The sequence below is a fragment of the Furipterus horrens genome, unplaced genomic scaffold, assembly GCF_987537825.1.
Source record: "Furipterus horrens unplaced genomic scaffold, mFurHor1.1.pri manual_scaffold_3, whole genome shotgun sequence".
Lineage (NCBI taxonomy): Eukaryota > Metazoa > Chordata > Mammalia > Chiroptera > Furipteridae > Furipterus > Furipterus horrens.
In genome coordinates this window covers 197,432-218,353 of record NW_028327173.1, presented here as the reverse complement: position 1 = coordinate 218,353, position 20,922 = coordinate 197,432, and the positions used below count along the sequence as shown (strand labels likewise).

Below are 20,922 nucleotides of genomic sequence, written 5' to 3'. Positions count from 1 at the left end.
CTCTTTCCAGCACCCTGAGCTACGGGGGAGGAGGGGAAAAACAATTTTTTTCCCATTTCCAGTCTGTGGGAGCATGGAGTCCAGGCTCTCTTCTGGGTGGGGAGCGAGGGGGGGTAATGGAAAAAGCCAAGAGCTGTTTCCACTGGCTCAGCCCAAAGGGAAGCCACCAGATCGCAAGCCCCTGCTGCGCCCGCGAACACAGGCGGGACCCCGCGCAAGACCCAGGCGAGTCCGAGCCCCGCGCAAGTCCCGTCCTGCGCACCCACTCCCCACCAGGCCCCTCAGGTGGGAGGGCACGCCCCACCAGGGCAGACGCCGCCCCCAGCCCCCCTGAGCCGCCCCAGGGAAGGCGCGCGGCGGGCGGGCGGGCCGCCTCCAGCCCGGACCTGCCTCCTCTAGGCCCGGCCGGGGGAGGGGCCAGCAGGGCGCCGGGTGGGGTCTGGAGGGGGCGGGGTGAGAACCTACAGTCCAGACCCGGCAGGAGGGAAACGTGAACAGGAAGAAGCCACCTCCCGCGTCAGCAGGGCGGAATGTGGAGGGGGTGGGACAGGCCGAGGACTCGTGCGGGTCCAGAGGCTAAATGCCAGCCGGCGGAAGGAGGCAGCCCCAGCCCCGAGGGAGGCAGCCCAGAAACCTCCCCCGGGCCATCTACCTGCCTCCGCGGGACGGAGAGCCGGCTCACCGCCTGCAGGACGCCCATCTCCGCAGCCTGAGCCCCGGACAGCAGGCCCGGCTTCGGGGAAGGAAGCTATAGCGGCACCTGGCCGGCCTCGGGGCCAGGGGGCCAGGGCGTGTGGCCGCCAGGACCCCGGCCTCAGGGTTGGGCAGGGCCAGGCTGGGCCAGCGCCAGACTCACTCCGACCCTGTCCCAGTGCCAGGCCCGGCGGGGGCAAACAACACTTCCTTTCTCTGCTCCTGGGGCGGGAGGGCCCCAGGCTGCCCTGCCCACCTCAGCTGGCCCGTGCCCTCCTGGGTGATGCCTGGCAGGCCCAGGACTTGCCTCCCTGCGGTGGGAGTAGGGAGTGTAGCGGGAGTGAGTGGGCAGTGTCCAGGCCAGGACAAGGTGGCTGAGGCTGGAGGAGATGCCAGCCGGCTGCCAGCCTGGGCAGGCTCACAGACTGGGGCCGTCACTGGACAAGGCTAGACCACATCTCTGACAAAGGGGTGGGGGGGAGATCTCCTTCAGGAAGAGCAGCAGGCCTCCCTCACCCAAAGGTGGCGCAGAGGGAGGGACACATACCTGTCTCAGTTATGCCAGGAATGTGGCTCCCCAGGTCAGGACTGGAGGAGGTGCCTTTCTAGGGGCTGGAGGCTGGGGAAGGGGCCTGACTAGCAGGGCCAGGAAGACCCCACAGATCCTGGGGAGACACTGAGGAAGGCAGGTCCTAGCAGAGCTGGGGACCAAGTGTGCTGACAGCAGCAGCTGCCCCATCAGAGCCCAGCCAGGGATGGGGCAGAGGTGCACCCCAGGAAGGAGGCATGGGAGGACACGCCCCACCCCGGACTGCTCTGGGCCTTGCAGGGGGTGAGGTGTGCTAGGGACGAGGTGAGACCTGATGGTCTTGGGGTGACCTCTGCAGATTGGTGGCTGCCTAGACTTCACAAAGGGTGCTGTGGGGCCCCTGGGAGCAGAACGGGGTCAGAGCCAGGCGGGGAAGGGCCCCCCTCACTAGGACAAAGCCTGGGCTCCTGGAGAGCCTGGGGTGGGATCCGAGATCCTCATCTCCTACAGGACCAGAGGCGGCCCCTCCCCCCACCCACCCAGCCAGCCTGAGGGACATGGACACAAGGTTGTTCCTTCTGGACCCTGGTCTTAGCGCCAGAGGACCTGGTCCCTCAGGCTTTGGGGCACTCAGGGGGAGCACCCCATTCTCACCCAGGCCCCTGTTGATGTATCAACCCTGTCCAAGTGCCCAGCTCACCCCCTCAGCACCCTGGTCCGATTCCAAAGCAGAGATCTATGTGGACCAGCTCAAAACTCCAGCGCTTCCAGGGGTTCCCAAGCTCCTCATTCTGCCCCCCCCCCCCCATTTCCTTTCCTTTTGTCTCCATGAAATCCTTTCCTGAGACCCTCCTCCCTGGTGGGCCTACCTCGGGAGTCTGGGGGCCTGGGCCGCTGCCCTGCGCTCACACCCTTGCTACGCACTGGTTGTGGGTCCCAGCACCCACCCGTAGCTGCAGCTTGGGTCCTAGACCAGCCCGAGTGTTGGCCGCCAAGGCCGGCAGCACAAACAACAGGTCAAGTCTCGCCCAGTCCTGGCTGGGGAGGGTGCTGCTCGCCCTGTGGACCCTCCTGTCTGCTGTCCCTCCACCTAGCCTGGCATGTTCAGAGCCAGGACTGGGATGGGCGAGGCTCTGGCAGGATGGCCAGGTGTTCTGCCCCTGGCGGTCTTCATGCCACCTGAGTTCTGATCCCACAGAAGACCTCAGTTACTGAGTCACAGAGCCCCGGGCTGGACCTACCCAGCAGCGCCCTTAGTGGTGCGCCCTCTCCATCCCCCGCCAAGAAATAGGACTTTCTGTCCTGATCCCTCTCCTCCAGCATCTCCTTAGCCCCCACTCATCCCCAAACTGGGCATCACAGTCACATGGCGGCCCGTCTCCATGTCTCCCTCCCATCTTCTCCCTGGACCCCAAGCTTCCAGAGCAGGGCCAGTGTCTCATTCCTGGCCTGGTGGATGGCCAGGCTGAGATCCCTCCACCGAGCCAGTACTAGCGAGGGACCAGGGATACACGACCCTGCTGGCTGGCTTCTCTGTGTGATGCTGTGGCTGGAGACCCTTAGGCAGCCCCAGAAGCAGCTTGCCCACAGGCTGCGCAAGACACTATGGGGTTTTCCCCCCGACTCAGGTCTGTCCCTCCTCCTGTAGTCGCCCCACGCCAGACGAGTCCACCATCCAGGACCACACAAAAACCAAGCCAGCACCACAGCACCAAGTTAGATAGGTGGGACATCCCTACTGGCCAGTAGAGCAAATCTGAAGGACAAGGCCACCTTCTTAGGACAGGAAGTCAAAGACCCCTCTAACTCCCCTGGGAAGGAAGCATTATCCCACACCCCCGCCCCCCAACATTCCTTCCCAGGCAGCCATGAGGAGAAAGACAGGATGTGGGGACAACAGGCAGTTCCTCCGTTCTCCCGACACATTTGCCAGCCAAGGATCTAACCCTTCACCAGGACTACCCTGGAGCAATAGGGAAGGTGGGGGTGGAGAGCCCTGTTGACTCCTGCTCTCCTTTCAGAGGCTATGGTGGGGGAGGGACACTCTCGGGCCATTCAGATAGGTATGTGGAGACAGCAGACAAGAAAAAGTTCTTCATGACACCCCTCAATCCACAGGAGCCCCCACCCCACAGAACTGCCCCTTCCCAGAAATGATAGGCCTTGGAACACACAGAGGGGCAGCTCCCCATCCACATGCCCCACCCACCGGCGGTTGCTCAACATCTGGGCCACATCTAGACAGATGTTTGGGCCTCTGCAGGAACATGAACAGCTGGTGTTCATTCACCTGGTCCCAGCCTCTCCCCTACAAAAGGACCCTCCAGGAGGTGCAGAGCCAGGGAGGGGGAGGGGAAGAGGAGGCTTGTCCCTTTGCAAGGCTGGGGACCTGCTCTGCTTTAGGACAGAAGATGGTGGCATTGTGGGGCACGGCAGGGGCTTGGGGGAGTGCTGCTAATGCCAGATTGGAGCTGACCTTGAGATGGCGGAGAAGCCAGGAAGCCACAAAGGAGGCCAGACCGCCCACAAGAGACTCTCCTCTGCCCCCACACACCTTCCACACAGTGCTCCACCTCCTCCAGGTTCCGCAGGGTGATGCGCATGAGGCTGGAGTTGAGCATCAGCTCGTTCTTGTGGGCCGGCCACAGGTACGGGGGTGCAGGGTTCACAAAGAAGATCCTCGTGTCCCCAGTGGACACCTGGTTGTCACAGATGAGGGGATCTCCAAAGCCACCAATCACCACCTTGTTGCCACCGTCCAGCAGGCTTTCCTGAGTCACCACATCTTTGCCCTTCAAGTACCTCCAGACCCGAACCTGGGGTGGATGGGGGGAGGGGTATTAGTGAGCCTCTTCCCACTGGGGAGAGGGGGCCATGGGGGCCAGAGGCAAACCCCAGGCTGAGCGCCTGGGCCTTTTGCTCCCTTCCCACCTCTGTGGCTCAGGCCATGTGCCCAGAGCCACAGAGATGTAAGGAGGCCTCGGTCAGCCCCCAGGAGGAGGATGCAGGAAAAGCACAAGCAGGATGCATGCCACTGCCCAGGTGCATCACGCGTGAGGACAAGAACACGAGGCCTGTGAACACCCCCTCTCCCCCAGGAAATGACTCCCCACCCCTAGTCTAACTGACCCTAGCCTCCCGATTCCAGTAATGTCCTCATCAGCCCAGGCTGGATCTGGGAAGAGGACCTACCAGGCCTGGGGTGCCTGCCTCCCGAGTCCCACTCTCCCCATCTGCCCACCCTGGATAGAGCCAGGAGCAGCTAACATGGATGACAGCGTTTCAGGGCGACAGGCTCTGAGCTCAGGGCTCTGACCCAGCAGCGTTCCTTGCAGCCTTGTGGGCTAAGACACCCCCCCCCCCCCTCAGGAGGTGAAAGACCCCTCCTCCTGCTGGGCTTCTGCAGTGAGTGCAGTCAAGGCAGCCTAGGAACCACAAAATCAAGTTCAGGCAGCACAGGGCAGCCGCACCCTCCGCTCTCGCTCGAATCCCGGGCCCCTCGGGCACCTGCCCTGACAGACTGTGCCCTGGGATGCCTACAGCCTGCAGGAAAAGGGGAACTGGAGAGTCTCAGGAACTGCAGGCTGAACAATGTCAGGGGACCTGTGCCCAGCGGAGTCCAGCCCAACACACTGGGGCCCCATCTTCAGGGGCTGGGGGGGGGGGCAGGGCTTCTGAAATGGGGGACGAAAGACAATGGTGGCCAGTCCACCTGCCTCCCTCCCCCTGCGGGAGCCTGGGGACTTTAGCATCTGCAGAGACCCCCTCCGCCCTCCTGGCAGCTTGGGTGGAGCTGTGTCCAGCCCTCTCTGCCTCTGATCTCCAGACACACAGTAGGCTCAGAAGGACGGTAGCCAGCAGGGGGAGGACTGGCAGCTTTCACCGCCTCCCCCCCACCCCAGCCACACCCAGGAGCAGCAGGGAGGAAGTCGGGAAAATCCTGCAGGGACTTGGCAAAGTGCCCTGAGGTGAAGGAGAGGGGGCCCAGCGGGGGATCCCAGCTGTAGCCCTCACAGGCCAATCTGAAAGAAGCTGCCACCCCTCCCTCCCCATCTCCAAGGAAGAGGAATGATCCCATTTCTGGTGGGGGAGGTAGTTTCAGGGGCTAGAAGGGGGCGGAGGGAAACAGGCCTTGGTGCCCTGAGCCCACCCTAGGAACGCATTGTGGTTTCAAACCCGGCATAGCTACCCCAGGAGGCTGCCGGGTCCCACTGAAGCGGAGACCGGCGAGCCCCCACCTCCCCTGGCCAGGGGAAACGCAGTTCTCCCAGGAGCGGATGGGGCACCTGCCCCTGCCCCTCCCCCCCCCACTCCAACATTTGAGGCGCAGCAATGCCCCGCCCACTTCTCTGCTCCTGAACCCACACCCAGGCACTGCAGGACCCCCACCAGGATCCATAGGGCTGGGGAATTAGCTGTGCACCCCTTTCTCCTGACCACCCTTATCGCCCTGATAAAGTCCTCTGGGGAGGGGTAACAGCACTGACCACAGGCGGAACCCCCACCTTCAACCCAGACAGAAACCGTCACCTCCCTTCGCCCCTCGTTCCTTTTCTTTGGCTGGTGGGGGGGGGGGTGCAGTAGCCATACGCTCTCCCTGGGGGGCGGCTAGTTGTTTCCAAAAGGGGAGTGGGCTCGGGGTGGAGAGGTCCCCTGGGCCTGGGCACCTCCAGGTGGAACTGGAGCGGCACCGCAGGAACTTTCCCTCCGCACTCGCGAGTTTTCCGGGACCTGGCGCCCCACCCGGGACACGGCGGTCGCCAAGGGAGCGGGAGCGGGAGTTGCAGAGCGTCTGGGGCTCGTTCCCACGGCCTGGGGCGGGGGTCTCCGCGGGGCAGCCAGCTCCGCGGGGGGAGGGCCTCCAGGCCGGGAGCCGTGATCGCGGGGGAAGAGGCCCCACACGAGGGTTCCAGGAGGGTTCGAAGAGGGCCTCAGAGCCCCGGGGGTCCCGGCGGGGGCCCACCTTGCACGAGTACGTGTGCTGCACCGGGTCCACGTTGAGGATCTCCTCCACGGTGCCTGTGAGCACCACGTTCGCCTCCTCCTCCCGCCGCTCCAGCGCGCGCTCTGGGCACGTCCCGTCGGCGCCGGGCAGAGCGCGCGCGGCCACCACCAGGAGCAGCAGCAGCGGCTGCAGCGGGGCCGGGCCGGACGGCCGCAGGCTGGCCATGGCGCGGGCGGACGGCGGAAGGCGGCTGGAGCAAGCGCACGGGCCGGGCTGCGCCGGGGACCGGACTGGACAGGACGGGACGCAGCTCCCAAGAGGAGGGTGGGAGCGCTGGCGGCGGGGAGGCGGGGCGGGGGCGGCACCCGGGGCAGCACCGCCCCCTTAGCGCCACGGGGGCCACCCCCACCGCCTGCACCGCCCCCGGCCCGCCCGGCGCCCGGCGCCCGGCGCCCCGCGCGGGCCTCGCGAACAAAGCGCCCGGCCGAGGCCGGGCTGGGGGAGGGGGGCGCCGGGCTGGGCCGGGCGGAGGTGGGTGGCGGGACTGGCCAGGGCGGAGGGCGGCCCGGGGTGCGCTCTTGACTGCGGCCGCCCCTCCCCCGCCAGCGCGGCTGTCTCCCGTCCCCAGGAAATGCGGCTGAAATCGGGTTAATGCATAATCTGGAGGCGACGTGACGGGACTTCCAAGGGGCTCCAGGCTGCTCCGGGGCCGAAGCGGCAGGGGCTGCCAGACCCCGGAACCCCACCATCCCTCGAGCTCTGCAGAGCAGCGCCCCTTCCCCCGCAGGAGGAACCTGATTGGGGACCCCAGCCGCCAGCTAGACCTGGGGACGGAAGCTCGGACGGCCGGGACCCCCAGCCGGTCCCGGAGAGGAGGCCGCTCCAGCGCGCCGCGCCACCCGCGGGCTGGGACCAACGCGGCCCGGCGCTGCGGCAATTGGTCGGGACGGCGCAGGCCCTCCCCGCTCCGTTCCCGGGTCAGCTCGGGCCTCCGGCCGGGCCGCGGGCGCCCCCTGGCGTCCAGCCGCGGCGGCCTCGGGGCGGCCGGCCACGCCCCCGCCCGGCTCCCCGCGGGGCGCTTCTCCAGCCGGGCTGAGGACGGGGGGTCGCCTGCGACCCAGAGCGTCCGAATTAGAGCCTGGCCCAGCGGAAGGTCGGGGGAGGCGGGGCTAGTTCCTCCAGCGCTGGGTCTAAGGCTCACCCCTCGCCGCAGCCCGCCACAGAGCTCGGAGCCAGAAGAAGCCTTGAGGGGCGGCTGTGCAGACACCCCCCTGGAGGACCCTACTGCTCCCAGGCCCCGGTGGGGGCTTCAGGGAAAGAGGCGCCTTCAAGGGTGTGTGCTTACACTTGCTGAGTTGCAGTGGGACCAAGAGGGGAGAGGGGCCCAGGAAACGCGGCTGGAACCAGGATAGCCCCGCACAGGCACACCTGCGAGTCATAAGACGGACCTGGAACCCCGCAGCCCAAATACGGACTCCCACAGACCAGAAAGGCGACTCTGGGTCTCCAGCCAAATAGCTCCCCCTGAAGAGTCTGAAAGCTGAGGTCTGAGTGTCCCCAGAATCTCGGGTTTGGCCAGGGAGGTCTGCTCTGTCCTGCATCCAAGGCTGACTCAGCCTGGCTCCTTGAGCTCGTCTGGGAAATGGGGACAGGAGGAAGCATCTGGTGTGGAAGCACGTGTAGTGTGAGCCAAATGGCGTCCCCCACAAACTCCCACCCAGACTGGAGGACACACCACCACCCACCCACCCTGCTGGCCATGGCCTCTCCATTACATGAAACTGAAGACGGGTGTATTTATTATGAACAGCTTCCACTCAGCAGCTCACCCGTGGTGATGCATGTCTTCAGGCCCTGCCCCCACACCTGCCCAGGCCAATGTAGGCCGGCGGGGCAGGCTGGTGGGTCCCGGAGGGCAGAGAGGCCCTGAGCCCCCTTCCCAACCCACCCAGGCTGCTTGACCTCAACCACCTTCTGCGTCAGCAGGACCTCATAGGTACTGGAGTGACCCTGTCATTCCTCACCAGGATGCTCAGGGGGCTGTTGCAGATGTGAAACAGCAGCAGGACCATGCTTCCGGGGCGCAGGCCCTAGGATTCACTCCCTCACCTCTTCCAGGGGTGCTGGCCCACAGGGACCTTGCCCTGCGGCCTCTGGGACCTGACCTGGCCTTCCCCTGCTGTTCTGTCTGCTGACCCAAATGTTGGATGGGGGCCAGTTGTTCAGGGGCTGACCATGCTCTACCTGCAGGCAGATTTTTCTTTTTCTTCCTCTAAGACTTCATTTCCCAAAGGTGTGTCAGCATCTCCAATTTCTCTCTGGGGTGGGGGTGGGGGTGTCCTTTAACTTGGCAACTCCAGCCTGGTGACCACCCGGGAACCCCGGGGCCCCTTGCCCCATTCCTTCCTCCACCCCTCCCACAAGTTCATCACCAGAGGTGCTGCAGGAAGGGCTGATGGAGGCGAGGGTGCGGGGGGGGGGGGGCGGGCAGACACAGAGGCAGTCAGTAAGCTTCACATCAACTTTTATTATGGGCCCTTCGTCAGGGACTTGCAGGTGGCCCTCAGTGCTGCTCTCCTGGCCCCGCCCCGCCCCCCCGAAGGCGCAAATTCATCTGCACGGTGCACGGGGGCGTGAGGTCGTACTCTCCCAGCTGATGGTGGTCCTGCATGCGGTTGTCCTGGACACTCAGCCAGACCAGGTCGGCCTGCACACCCTCCCGCCGGCACACCTGCTGCTTGAGCTCCACCACCCTCTGTGTCAGCCGGACCTCGTAGGTGCTGGTGTGCCCCTTGTCGTTCCTCACCAGGATGCTCAGGGGGCTGTCACAGCTCTGAATCAGCAGCAGGACTGTGCTCCCAGGGCGCAGGCCCTGGCTGAGCAGGGGAACCCTGTCCTGCAGCACCGTGCCGCTGGGTTGGATGACCAGGCGCTGCTGGAAGGCAGGCACCTGGATCTTCTGGGTGATGAGCTGCTTCAGGTCCGATACCAGCATGGAGTCCCACAGGGGCACCAGGATCTCTTCACCTGACAGCAACTTCACCTTCAGGTTCCCACCCTGTGGGCATCACACGGCTCAGAGACCCAGCACTAGTTCTGGGGCCACTGCACACTTAGTGATGGCACAGGGCAAGCAAGGCTACTGGGGCCCAGGACGCTGCTCTCTCCTCTGGGTTCCTTCTATCCGCCAGGAGAGGGACCCCCAGTGTGGGAGATGCACAAGAGGGCATTTCTCCAGGAGCGGCCAGCCGCCCACGACCATCCCTTGACTCCCTTCACCAGCTAAGATGTCCCTCCAAGGGATTTCTGAATCGCCTTCCAAGACCCACACCCCGACGTCAGAAAGGAGCCCTGTCCCTCCACTCACACTTAGGAACTTGGGACGCTCTGAGCAGCTCTGCTTGCCTGGCACACAAGGCGAGGGGTAGGAGAGTGGACTGGTGCCGAGCCCCCCGGCTCCAGCTGTCAACCCGCCTCACCATGTCTGGGCTCCGCAGTCAGGTCCTCCGCAGGCGGCAGCAGGCTACAAGCTCGCTCGGTCCCAGCTCCCGCTCCAGGCTCCAGCGGGGGGCGGCGCTCAGCGCTTTTCAAAGCCCGAGGCGCACACACGTCACAGGGCGTGTCTGGGAAGCAGCCCCGCCTGCGCGGAATCTGGCTTCAGTTTCAGTTTCCGTTTCCCGAGGGGCAGCGTCCAAGCCAGCGGCAGAAACAAAACAGAGCAACGAGAAGGAAACGCGAGGGGCTTTCCACCCACCCGGCCAGGCCCAGCGACACAGGCCAGCATCCGCTCCCGGGGAAGGTGCGTTCTAAAACCCCTAAAGCCCGCACTTCGGGTTCGTTACAAGATGCACTAAAGCCATGAAGGAACGATTGGAAAGTTTCACTTTCCAGTTACCAACTCGCAGGATTAGTAAACTCAGAAAACCATATCACGGTGAACTCAGATGTAATGTAAAATAGTGACGATCCAAACTACCCAGACATGATAACCAGTGGTCTAGTAGAATATTTGTTCAACTGGTCTACATTTTTTTTTTTAAATGAAAGAGATGTATCTTTTATTTTCTACAAAAATGAACTCAGGCGCATTATCGAGAACATGAAAATACTACCGACCAAAATGGGAGGAAATATTTGCAAATCATATGTCAGATAAGGGTCTAGTGTGCATAATATACAAAGAAGTCTTACAACTCAACAACAAAAATATTACTCAATTAAAAATTGGACAGAGGACTTGAACAGACATTTCTCCATAGAAAATAGACAAATGGCCAACAGCCTCATGAAAAGATGGTCAACATCTTGGGCATTAGGGAAACGCAAATTAAAACCACAGTGAGAGATGTCATGCCAACCAGTGTGACAATGATGATAATAATGGAACAAGTATTGACAAGGACATAGAGAAGTCTGGGCCCGCAGACATTGCTGATGGGAACATGAAATGGCGCGGCTCCTGTGGACAACAGTCTAGACAATCCTCAAAAAGTTAAACAGAATTTCATATGAGCCAGCAACGCCACTCCTAGGTATATTCCCAGAAGAATTGAAAATGGGTGCTCAAAGACTTGTGCACAAATGTTCATAGCAGCACTGTGAGCCACAGAAAAATGGTGGAAGCCATGGGAACAGCCAAACCCATCAGCAGCGGGTGGTGAACACAATGTGGCCCCTGAGTGAAGAGGAGCGAAGCTCTGGCACAACTGACAACGTGGTGCCGAGGGACAGAAGCCAGATACAGAAGGCCTTGTCTTGTAATGATTCTGTTTATATGAAGTATCTGTCAGGTGGGACAGGTGGTAAGCTAAGGCAGGAGGAGAGGTGTCGCACCCGCGGACTCAACAGTCCTGAGCCTGGTCTGATAAGATTGCGGGGGCGGGGTTCCCCAACATCACAGCAGGAGGAGGGGCGTCCTGGAGACTCTGCGCGCTGGCGCAGGGGCCTCTGCAGCACTTTCACTGAGACAAAGCGCCTTTACTAGCTGAAGAGGAAAGCCTTTGTAGCCCCACATTATTCCCAAGGTTTAGAAGGGGAAGAAGGGGGGGGACCTAGAAACTGACTGGTCTATAATCCCTGAACCCCAGCGGTCGGCCCACTCAGAGTAGCTGTGTGCCCACTTGTGGTTGCGGCTCGAGGGTATAGGACAAACTTATGACCTGATTTCCTCCGTACCCGGGGCGTTCAGACTGGCCGGGTGCCTGCCTGCAGCTCCGCGCTCATGTGTGTCTCCTAAATAAACGCGCCATCTCGTTTCCGCTGCACGTGCTGTCTCTCACTTGAATTCATCTCTTGAGAGCAAGGCAGGAGCTGAGGAGAGAGGGAGGGAGCCCCCGGACTCGGGTATCCCCACTAACATGTGCACACCAGACAAGTCCATAGAGGCAGAAACTAGACTTGTGGTTGCCAGGGGCTGGTGGCGGGGGGATGGGGAGTGACCATTTTAGAATGTGAGGTCCCCTGGATGGGGGGGAGATGAGACGCTTTGGACTAGAGCGAGGTGATGGTCGCAAGCCCTGTAAATGTACTAAATGCCACTGCGTTACAGACTTTGAGCTGGTTAAGTTTATGTCATATGTAGTTCTCAATAAAAAACATCATAACCCCCTCAGAGGACTCTCACCATTTTGTCACCTGCTTCATTTGTAACAGTATCTCATAAATGTCTCTCCATCTGAGTAGGTCCTTTAGCATCACCTGAAATGTAAGGATGAGGCTGTGGGAGTGGCTGCCTGTGTCCCTTCAGGAACTGGCCGTGTCCTGCCACAAGGAATCTGACTTAGTTAACCAGCCCCATACTGTTGAGTATGGGAAGTTCAAGCAGACGACCGCCTAGCCTGGAGGCTCGCGGTCAGGCAAGGTACGTCACGCGTGGAGGCTGCGCGCAACGAGGAGGCGGTCCAGAAAAGATCGAGGCGGAAGCAGCGTCAGCAGCAGCAACAACAGCCATCTGCCTTCACCTGTACCAAGTGCGGCAGGGATTGTCACTCCCGAATCGGACTGCACAGCCATTCTCGGCGGTGCAGATAGACTCTCAAGAAGCTACGCCATCGTCTCTCGAGACGGACGGCTGCCGACGACGACGACTGTTGAGTACCTGTGTCCCCAATTCTTGCTACTGTATTACAAACCACTCACAACAGGCACAAGTTAGCTAAAAATAAAAGTGGCAAAAACAAAATGCTTTCAATATAACTCTTAAGCATTCCGCCCCCCAAACCCCCAAATTCTCCCACCTCTACAAGACTTTGCGTCTCTCTGCTCCCACTCAAGCCTGAACCCTTCCCCCACCTTTCCACCGGACCGGCAGCACTCCAGGGACCATCACCCTGGACCACAACATATTGGCTCAAGGCCTTTGGTCACAACTGGATGGTCACCCTGATGAGCAGATGGGGCTTCCCTGCAGGGCTCTATGGTTGGCCAAGAAAGTAGCCTGTGGTGACCAGGAAAGGTGACATCAGAGGCCTGGGCAGGCTGCATTTCTACTTTTTAAGATTTTATTTACTTACTTCTAGAGAGAGGGGAAGGGATGAGATGCCCCTCCTCCTGCGCTGTCCCTCCTGTGATGGCGGAACATCCTTCCTGTCCTGGACCCCCTCCCTTCCTGTTCCAGAGCCTTACCACACACACCCCCCCACTTGGCAGGCATGTCCCCTCCTGGCCACAGCCCCTGAAATCCACATCTATGGGGAGCAGGACCCTGTGCAGGGCGGAGGGTGCAAGGAAGCTGCTGGTGGGCCCCTGAAACAGCACAGTGTCTGGTTCCCACCAAAACAGACTCTGGGTGTGGGGGGTCAGCCCTCAGGGGAGGCACGGGGAGGTCTACAGATGAGCAAAACCTCTTTGGCTGCATCAGGGGTGCCTGGTAGGGAGGTAGGTGGAAGGGAGACCTGAGACAAGAGAAGGCTGTTCTAGTCGGGGGCGGGGAGAGCAGTGAGCTGGAGCGGGGTGTGGCAGGAACCGAGTGTGGGGGCACTGGGTTAGTTCACACCCACAGAATCTGGCGATTGAGAGAGGAGCGGGGAGGGAACCCAGCAGGCCCCATGGCCAACTGGACGCAGATGGACACTGACCATGTGGCCCCTGTGCAGGAGCTGCCAGTGGAACAAGGGCCAGGCACACCCACAACCCTGCACAGGCATCTGGGCGTCAGGGACAGGTCGGCTCCCAGCCTCTCTCCTCTGAGTCCAGGTCCACGTGAGACCAAGGTCCTTGAGTCTGCAACGAGGAGACCCAGGGCCAGCTATGCACGTACCTCCGGCTTCCTAATACCTGTTGCCACTAAATGACTTCCATGACCCCACCCCAGACCCAGCAGGGCAGCTATAGGCTCCTGACAGACTCAGGGGAGGACCCCAAACAGAGAAAGCCAGTGGGGTCACTGGAAGGTCCCTCCCCTTTCCAGGGCAGAAGGAGAGGTAGGTAGGAGGGTTCGGCTACTCTGGCCCACCAAGGCTGGCTTCTGATGGTTCTCAGAAGAGCACCCTGTCAGGTGGAAAGCCAGGTCTCAAAGTCACTGAGCCTCTGTAAGTGCTGGAGGAACAAAGGAGGAAAGACAGTGAGGACGGGGCGCTAGGAAGGAGAGACCACTTTCTCGGGGTCCAGAGCGTGATCCATCCCAGCTGTGCAGCAAAGAGGCCCATAACGTCACAGTGAAATCTGTCCCACTCTGTGAATCAAGAGTTGGAATTGAGTGCGCAGGGGCAGCGGGGAAGATGTGAGTGAGAGTCCTGGCTGCCGCAGGTGGGGATCATCGGAAGGTGTCACGATCACATGTCTCACAGCTGAGACCTCCACTGGGATGCAACTGCGACGCTTACACAAGGCCTGTGCGTGGGGCCTCTCCTGCGGCTTCTCCATGTGGCCTCTCCCGTGGCCTCTCCTGTGGTCTCCTCGGGGCAGCTTTGGACTTTCTCATAGTGCAGGATGTGGGTTCTGAGAGTGGCAGTCTTGGAGGGCAAGATGCACGTGTGTGGCATTTTTAATATCCGGTCTCAGAAGTCCTTTCTCACTATTGCCCCTGTCCTTCCTGGCCAATGTCATCACAGTCTGTCGAGGAGACTCCATAGAGCATGGGGGACGGGAGATGTTGTGTTTGTCTTCGGAAAACATAGGCTGCCAGACCAGGGTCTCAGAACCATTTCCCCACTGTAGCCCAGAACACTCCCACTCAGAGCAAGGGAGCCCCATGGGCCCTGCCAGAGGTCACGTCCATCTGTGCAAGACAGGCAGGGGACCGTTGGAGGGACGCAGGCCCAGACAGAGTGACCATGCAGGCAGTGGACGTGCGGCCCTGTGGGAAAGCTACTGGGGAAGCTCCCCTTGCTGTGTCCTGCAGAGGCTCCTTGCTGGGGGGCGGGGAGCAGGTGGCGCAGGAAGGCCAAGCACAGGCATCCCCCCCTCTTGGGAAGGTGAGCCCCAGCCTAGCATCCCTACCTGACCCCCTTGTTCAGCCCTCTCCTGCCTGCTTCCGGGGGCAGTAACAGCCGTGGTTGACATGCGTCCTGTTCTATGTGCTGGGCACCGCCCAAGCAGAATTCCATTCACCTTCCCGATAACACTGGGAAAAATAAAGAAGTTGCCTATTGTACAGGCAAGGAAGCAGGTTGGGGTAGGGGGAAGCCCATTTGACAGCTATGAGGGGAGAAAGGTCAAGGACGCAGCTCCTCAGGCAGCTCCTTCCAGACCAAACACCCTGCCTATCTGGTCTGTAGGGCGGGGGTGGGGGACCCTGAGGGCTGAAGACCACAGTGTGGCCGCAACATGATTCAAAATGAAAACAACGGTCAATGCGGACACAAGCGTAGTCTGTCCTCCCCACTGTGTCACTTTAAAATAAACAAATACCTAATGGCTGTCCCTCAGTTTTGTCGTGAGCCCTGCTTTGCTAGTGCTGACCCTGACGTCGGGTCATCTAGAGGAGCGTGAGGTCACCAACCCATGACGTCACCCTACCTGGCTTGTGTCACCGCCCTCCACCCCAGACATCACCTCTGATTATCTGGTGACAGGGCCAGCCTCCCCAGGGACATGTTTGCATCCTGTCCCATGACGTCATCGTGCTTGGCTGGTGACATCACTCCACTTGCCCTGTGGTGTCACCCACATTGGTCCTGGGCCATCCCTTAAATGCGCTGTGACACTGCCCTGACTGCTTTGTGACCTTAGCCAGCCGAACCCCCGCGCCCCGCCCCCCCGCGCCCCCGCCCAGTGGCGGGCGTTCCACGTCCTCTGTGTCCCAGGTCTTTGGTGGTAGGTGCTGCAGGCTGTGGCGTCCCGGAACCCGCGGCAGATCAGCTTCGGAGGCTGGGCAGGGGTCCTAGGCCCGCGGGTACCGGGAACTCGGAGGAGGAAGGAGGCGTGATGGCCAAGGCTCGCCCACTCCTTGGGGGCGCCAGACTGTGTTCCCCTCGCGAATTCTCCTTTCGGATTTCCCACTCGAGTGAAGGTGAGCCTCGCAACTCCGCCCAGCCCCGGGGTCCGCGGCCGGGCGCACCGGAGGGGCCAGCCCCGGGCGCGCCGCTCAGAACGCAGCGGTGCAGGAAGCAGTGCGGCGACTTTCCCGCCTGATCCCTGCGGTGCCAGAGGCGCGCGCGGGCGGGGCGCGCCGGCTCTCCTTTGTGGCCCGCGGCGTTGGTGGGCCGGGAGCTGACGGAACTGACAGTTGTCGGCCGTGGCCGGGGGCGGGCGGCCCTGCCCAGGCTGCGGGGGGCGCGAGGGAGGAGCGCAGCCGCTCATTGGCTGGCGCGAGTGTGGGAAAGAATGTGGAGCCGGGTTCACACACCCGGCTGAGGCTCTTCCTTAAATAGCTGGGAGGCTGGCTACACGCGCGCGGGCCTGGAGCCTGCTGGAGAGGGGCTCCGGACTCCGCGCGCCCGCCGGCCCTCCCTCGGCCCTCGGCGGCACGCTCCGCCTGGCACCGGGAGGCGCGGGGGTGCACCATGCCTGCAGACACACCGGGGAAGCCGAGAGCCTCGCCGCTGGCAGGAGCGCCAGCCAGCGCCAGCCGAACCCCAAACAAGCCCCGGAGCGTGGCCGAGCATCGGAAGGTGGGACCTGGTCGGATCTGGGTTAAGAGGCGTGGGGTGGGGATGGAAGGACGCGGGACTCAGTCACTGCACGACCCGCAGTCTTCCAAGCCGTTCATGGAGAAGAGGCGCAGGGCGCGAATCAACGCCAGCCTCGCTCAGCTCAAGACCCTCATCCTGGACGCCCTCAGGAAAGATGTAAGTCCGGGATGGTGTGGGGTGGGGCGCAGGGGCGGCAGGCGAGGTCGCGGGGCCGAGGCTTGGATTCCGGAGTCTGGGACACAACAGCAATCAGCCCACTCCGGCCCTGTCCCCAGAGCTCCCGCCACTCGAAGCTGGAGAAGGCGGACATCCTGGAGATGACCGTGCGGCACCTGCAGAGCTTGCGGCGCGTGCAGGTGACAGGTGAGTCCCGACGGAGGGGAGGGGAGAGGCGCTCGGACCATTGCCGCGGGCACCGACCACCTGTTCCCTGCTGCCTCCGCAGCCGCGCTCAGTGCCGACCCCGCCGTCCTGGGCAAGTACCGCGCCGGCTTCAACGAGTGTCTGGCCGAGGTGAATCACTTCCTGGCCGGCTGCGAGGACGTCCCCGCTGACGTGCGTTCTCGCCTGCTCGGCCACCTGGCAGCCTGCCTGGGCCAGCTGGGGCCTTCGCGCCGCTTGGCCCCGCCGCCCGCCGCTGCCGAGGTTCCCACGCCCGAGGTCTACCCGGGCAGCCAGCCGCTGCCGGCCTACGACGGCCCCTTCCCTCTGCTGCGCCCCTGGGCCGCCTTCGCGCTGCCGCTCCTGCCGGGCCTGACTGGGGCGCTCCCCGCCGCCCCCTTGGCGGGGCTGCAGGGCCAGGGTGAGCCCTGGAGGCCGTGGCTGCCGTGAAGCCTCCCGTTTTAGGGCTGCGGCCTTTGCTGAGACTGTACCAGGGAATATTTATTTCCAGAGGCCACCGCGAGAGTTTTGTGTTTGGTTTTGTCTTTTCTGGGAAGGGCTAGTCTGGTGGCGCCAGCGGCTGTGGCCCTCAGCGCTGCAGGGTCCGCGGGGGCTCTTCGTGAGCTCCAGCTTCTTCCCGAGGCTCCGACCTGCGCGGGCTCCTCCCTCCTGGCAGGTGGCCCCTGTGTGGGTCGGCCCAGCGTTGCATTTGCCACCGGCACCCGTGCAGGAGCCAGCGGCCTGCCTTGAAGTGGGGTGCGGGGCAGTGTGAGGTTCCTCAGGAGGCTCAGGCAGGAAGGTGACAGTAACCACATTTTCCAGATGTGCGCCAGGGTTGGCAAGCACTATTCCAGCATCACCTTTCCCTGCTCCCACTCCTGGGGACTCGGCATGGGTCCCAGGCTGCTGAGCTGTGCTGGGGGATGACCATGTCCCAAAGCTTCGTTCTGGCCTGGTCCACATCCTGCTTGTTCTCAGGGTTCTGCACCAAACCGTCTGCCCTGCTCTCCCTGGACTGAGTGTGCCTCAGGCCAGTGTCTCCCCAGAAGAGGAGTGCCAGTGGGAGAGGGCATCCGAATCCCAGGGACAGGAAACTGGGGTGTGGCTGGCATAGGGTACTTAGTGCTGCGGGTCACGGAGTGACCTCCCACCAAAGTCCAGTCCTGCTGTGTGCCGGGCCTTGCCCTGGGAAGGGGGGAACCTCACATACCCCCCCTCACACACAGTGGGAAGGGACTGGGGGTTCACCCTGTCCTGCTCTGTCCTGAGCACCTGCCGTGTATCAGCCTTGTGACTCCAGGCTGCATCCTCGCTGGGCAGCGTTGGACACTGGCCCTGGGGTCACTGTCCTGCAGCCCCAGCTCTCCCCCAGGTGTGGCTGGGGGCTATGCTTCAGGTGCGATGAGGGGTGGTGGTTCAAGTTCCACAAACCGAGACTGGAGTGAGCCCGCCCAAGGCTGAGCTGAGATGCATTTCCCAACCACAGTTCAGACGGTTGCCTGCCTGCCTGTCTGCCGTTGGCCTGGCCAGGGCCCATCAAGGTGGAGGAGGGCGAGTCACCGCCTGAGACTGCTCTGCCCTCCACCAAGGCTCTCAGGTCTGTGCCCTGGGTGGGGACCACCTGAGCCCTCCTGGATGGGGCCATACTCACCTGGCAGGGGCCTCCAAGTCCCCCCAGCCCATCCTCCCCTGCTCTCTGGCTGCCTTGAGCTTGCATCTCCCTGAGCATTCGGGGCCTGGCCAGTGGTTCTGGAGGGTGGCAGGTGGCGGTGTGGGGCAGGTGCTGCACCTCTGAACACGCACCACCTCAGCGGCACTGGCCCTGGAAGAGAGAAGCTGTTGGTTAGGCCTGGGAGGCCCCCCTGAGCAGGAGGGCTGCAGGTGGTCTGCACTGGGGGAGCTGAAAGCCTGGCTGGGGGAGAGCTCAGGGAGGCCTCCGTGCAGAAGTGGGGGGAGGCTTGGGGTATGAGATGTGGGGCCTTGGGTGGGTAGCGAGAGTCAGGGCCTGCTCACAGCTGGGCCCCACAACTCAGAACCACTCAGCCCGCACTGACCTAGCCAGTTAATTTGCATGAAAGCCAGAGCCAGGAGGTTTGGGGAGGAGCATTACTCTCGGTTAGGTTAGGGGGTTCTGAGGAAGCATGAGGAGCTGAGGCTGGGCCCCATGGTGAGGGCCCCGGCACAGGGGCTGTCCCGGCCCCCTGCCCCCAGCTGCCCCTTCTCAGCCGCGGGGGGCACAGAACAGCATCCTAGCCCAACGCCCCCAGCTGTGGAAGGAAGCACTCGCCTCTGCACACCCGCCAGTGGAGAGCTGGGGCCCAAACCATGGTGTGACTCCCCATGGGGGTCTCTTCCTCTCTCCCACTTCCTGCCCCCTTCCCTGTCTCTGACGGCCCCTCATCCCCACCCCAGCTGTTTTCATCTTGGCTTCTGTCTTGCGGACCCTTCCTGCTAAGTAGTGATGAAACACCTTCTCCAGGCCAGCAGTGGGAAGGGGCCAGGACTTGGGTGGGGCTCTTGGTCACTTCCCCTCCCTGACAGGCAGCCTCTTGTTCCTCTCTGGCCCCCTTCCAGCCCAGTTCCTGTGAGGACCAAAGGTCAAGAAAAGTTTGCTGAGTTCATGGGCACTGTCAGCTGATCTGCCTGCCTCCGGGTGTGGGAGCCCTGTCCATCTGGGTCAGTCTGTCTGCCAGTGGGGCCAGGGCTTGGGGACCGGACAGTGACAGGAAATTATAGGCGCGAAGTCTAGAGAAAGAACCAGCCCAGGAAACTCCAGGAAATTCGCAGGAGGGAAAGGCTGGGTCCACCCCCCACCCCCAAACTCCGGCATTTGCCTGATGCCCGTCAGGGGCCAGCAGCCACCTCCCCTCCACCGGCACCCTGGTCCCCCAAGCTGAGCCAGGCTGCTCTGTCTCAGGCTGCACCCCTCCCGGGATGCACGCCGGGGCCAGGAAGCAGGCCCTGGGCTTGACAGTCTTCCAGAGGCCCCCAGAGACCCTCCTGGTCTTCAGCCAGTGGACGTACTGACCCAGCCGCTCCCACAGACATGACGGGCTGTCCCTTCCAGATTAGGTTGTAGGGGCGGCCTGCTCTCTGTCTGTCTGTCTGTCAGACATTGTTCCCTCTGGGGGAGACCAGCTGTGCTTTGCTTGTGGAGAAGCCGGCAGAGCGGACCTGAGACCGGCCGTCACAGTCATGACAGTGAGCGGAGTGGCAGTCCTCGGGCACTGTCCGGCCTTCAGAGGCGCCTCAGCCATGACCGGAGCCCCTGGGAAGCAGCGCTCAGATTCCCATCCCCCGACACTGTATGGGGTAATGACTGTTGGCTGTTTTAAGCTGCTAAAATGTAGGTTAATTTGTTATGCAGCAGTAAATAACAATAAATTTGTGTACAGTTTAAGACAAATATAAATAACAGTAGCAGTAAACACATATGCCCACGGCCACCCTGGGGTGCCCGCTGCCTGCCCTCAGAAGCTGGGATTGTGAAGGACGTTGGATGGTGGGAATAAATCCAGAAACAGCCTTGCAGCCGAGGGGAGGAGCCAAGGGTCCTGGCCTGACTTGGATCTGGAAGCAGTTCCCCAGCCCCAAGCCCCGAGGGTGGGTGCAGACCGGCCACAGCTCATGCCCACCCCTATGCCATCTGGGGAGGGCTCGGTCATTTCTGTGGCAGTAACTGATGGAGACCCCAGTGCCCACCGCCCTAGGTGGGCTCGGCCTCAGCTGGCCCCAGCTCCCACAGCATAGACCCCGACATGCCTGGGCCACAGTGACCCTTCCTGCGGCCTGGTCTCCAGGGTTACCAAAAGCACCTGGCTGCTGCTGCCTCAGGATGTCCCCTCCTGGTGCTTGCTTGACCCCAACACTCACCTGGTCACCTGGTGGCTTTGGGCCCACCTCCTGGACCTCCCACTGCGAAGGAGGGGTCCTGATATCTGGGGGGGTGGGGGGCAGGTGCTGGCTCTGCCGAGTAAGTCAGTGCCTGAAGCCTGAAGCCCTGTGCTTGGCCCCCTTCACCAGATCGCACAGTGAGGGAGGTGGAGGTGCCTGAGCCAGCAGTAGCTACCCCCGCCTCCTTTCCCAGTGGTGGGGGGAGGGCTTCTGGAGCTCTGCCCTGCCTTCCCATGGCTCCCCCAGCAGCTCTGCCCTGTCCCGGCATGGTGTGGAGAGGTGCCCTTGTCCCTCCTGGTCCCCACGCCCACCCCCAACTTCTGCACTGACCGCAGTCTGGGCCCAACATCCCCACTCAGAGGGGGCTGGGCGGCCTGAGCACCACCAACTCCCGACCCTTTCATTGT

General features: G+C 62.3%; 3 protein-coding genes across 6 annotated transcripts in view; 1 reads left to right on the top strand and 2 right to left on the bottom strand.

Moving 5' to 3' along the window:
* Positions 1-6,465, bottom strand: part of AGRN (agrin) — a 31,570-nt gene extending 25,105 nt beyond the window's left edge. For 2 of the 3 annotated variants that reach the window (XM_090268401.1, XM_090268402.1), the window contains exons 1-2: positions 6,186-6,464; positions 3,777-4,038 (exon numbers count right to left, since the gene is read on the bottom strand). In XM_090268401.1, the coding sequence (XP_090124527.1) occupies positions 3,777-4,038; positions 6,186-6,392 (469 nt within the window). In that variant the 5' untranslated portion in view covers positions 6,393-6,464. Of the gene's footprint in view, positions 1-3,776; positions 4,039-6,185 lie in introns of all 3 variants that reach the window. The other variant, XM_090268399.1, reaches the window with a different exon arrangement.
* A 2,209-nt stretch (positions 6,466-8,674) lies between these two features.
* ISG15 (ISG15 ubiquitin like modifier) lies at positions 8,675-16,113 on the bottom strand. The gene is made up of 4 exons (XM_090271427.1): positions 16,091-16,113; positions 15,667-15,872; positions 9,535-9,641; positions 8,675-9,225 (listed from the first exon to the last, which is right to left on the bottom strand). The coding sequence occupies exons 1-4, from the start codon at positions 16,111-16,113 to the stop codon at positions 8,731-8,733; spliced, it is 831 nt and encodes a 276-aa protein (XP_090127553.1). The 3' UTR covers positions 8,675-8,730.
* HES4 (hes family bHLH transcription factor 4) lies at positions 15,549-20,036 on the top strand. Of its 2 annotated transcripts, XM_090268398.1 has the most exons (5): positions 15,554-15,618; positions 15,980-16,219; positions 16,301-16,396; positions 16,516-16,603; positions 16,686-20,036. In XM_090268398.1, exons 2-5 carry the CDS (start codon positions 16,112-16,114, stop codon positions 17,069-17,071), a joined length of 678 nt encoding a protein of 225 aa, XP_090124524.1. In that variant the 5' UTR covers positions 15,554-15,618; positions 15,980-16,111; the 3' UTR covers positions 17,072-20,036. The 2 variants fall into 2 exon arrangements, with proteins under 2 accessions (XP_090124523.1, XP_090124524.1); XM_090268397.1 differs by having other exon boundaries at positions 15,549-15,618; positions 15,980-16,396.
* Positions 20,037-20,922: the final 886 nt, after the last annotated feature.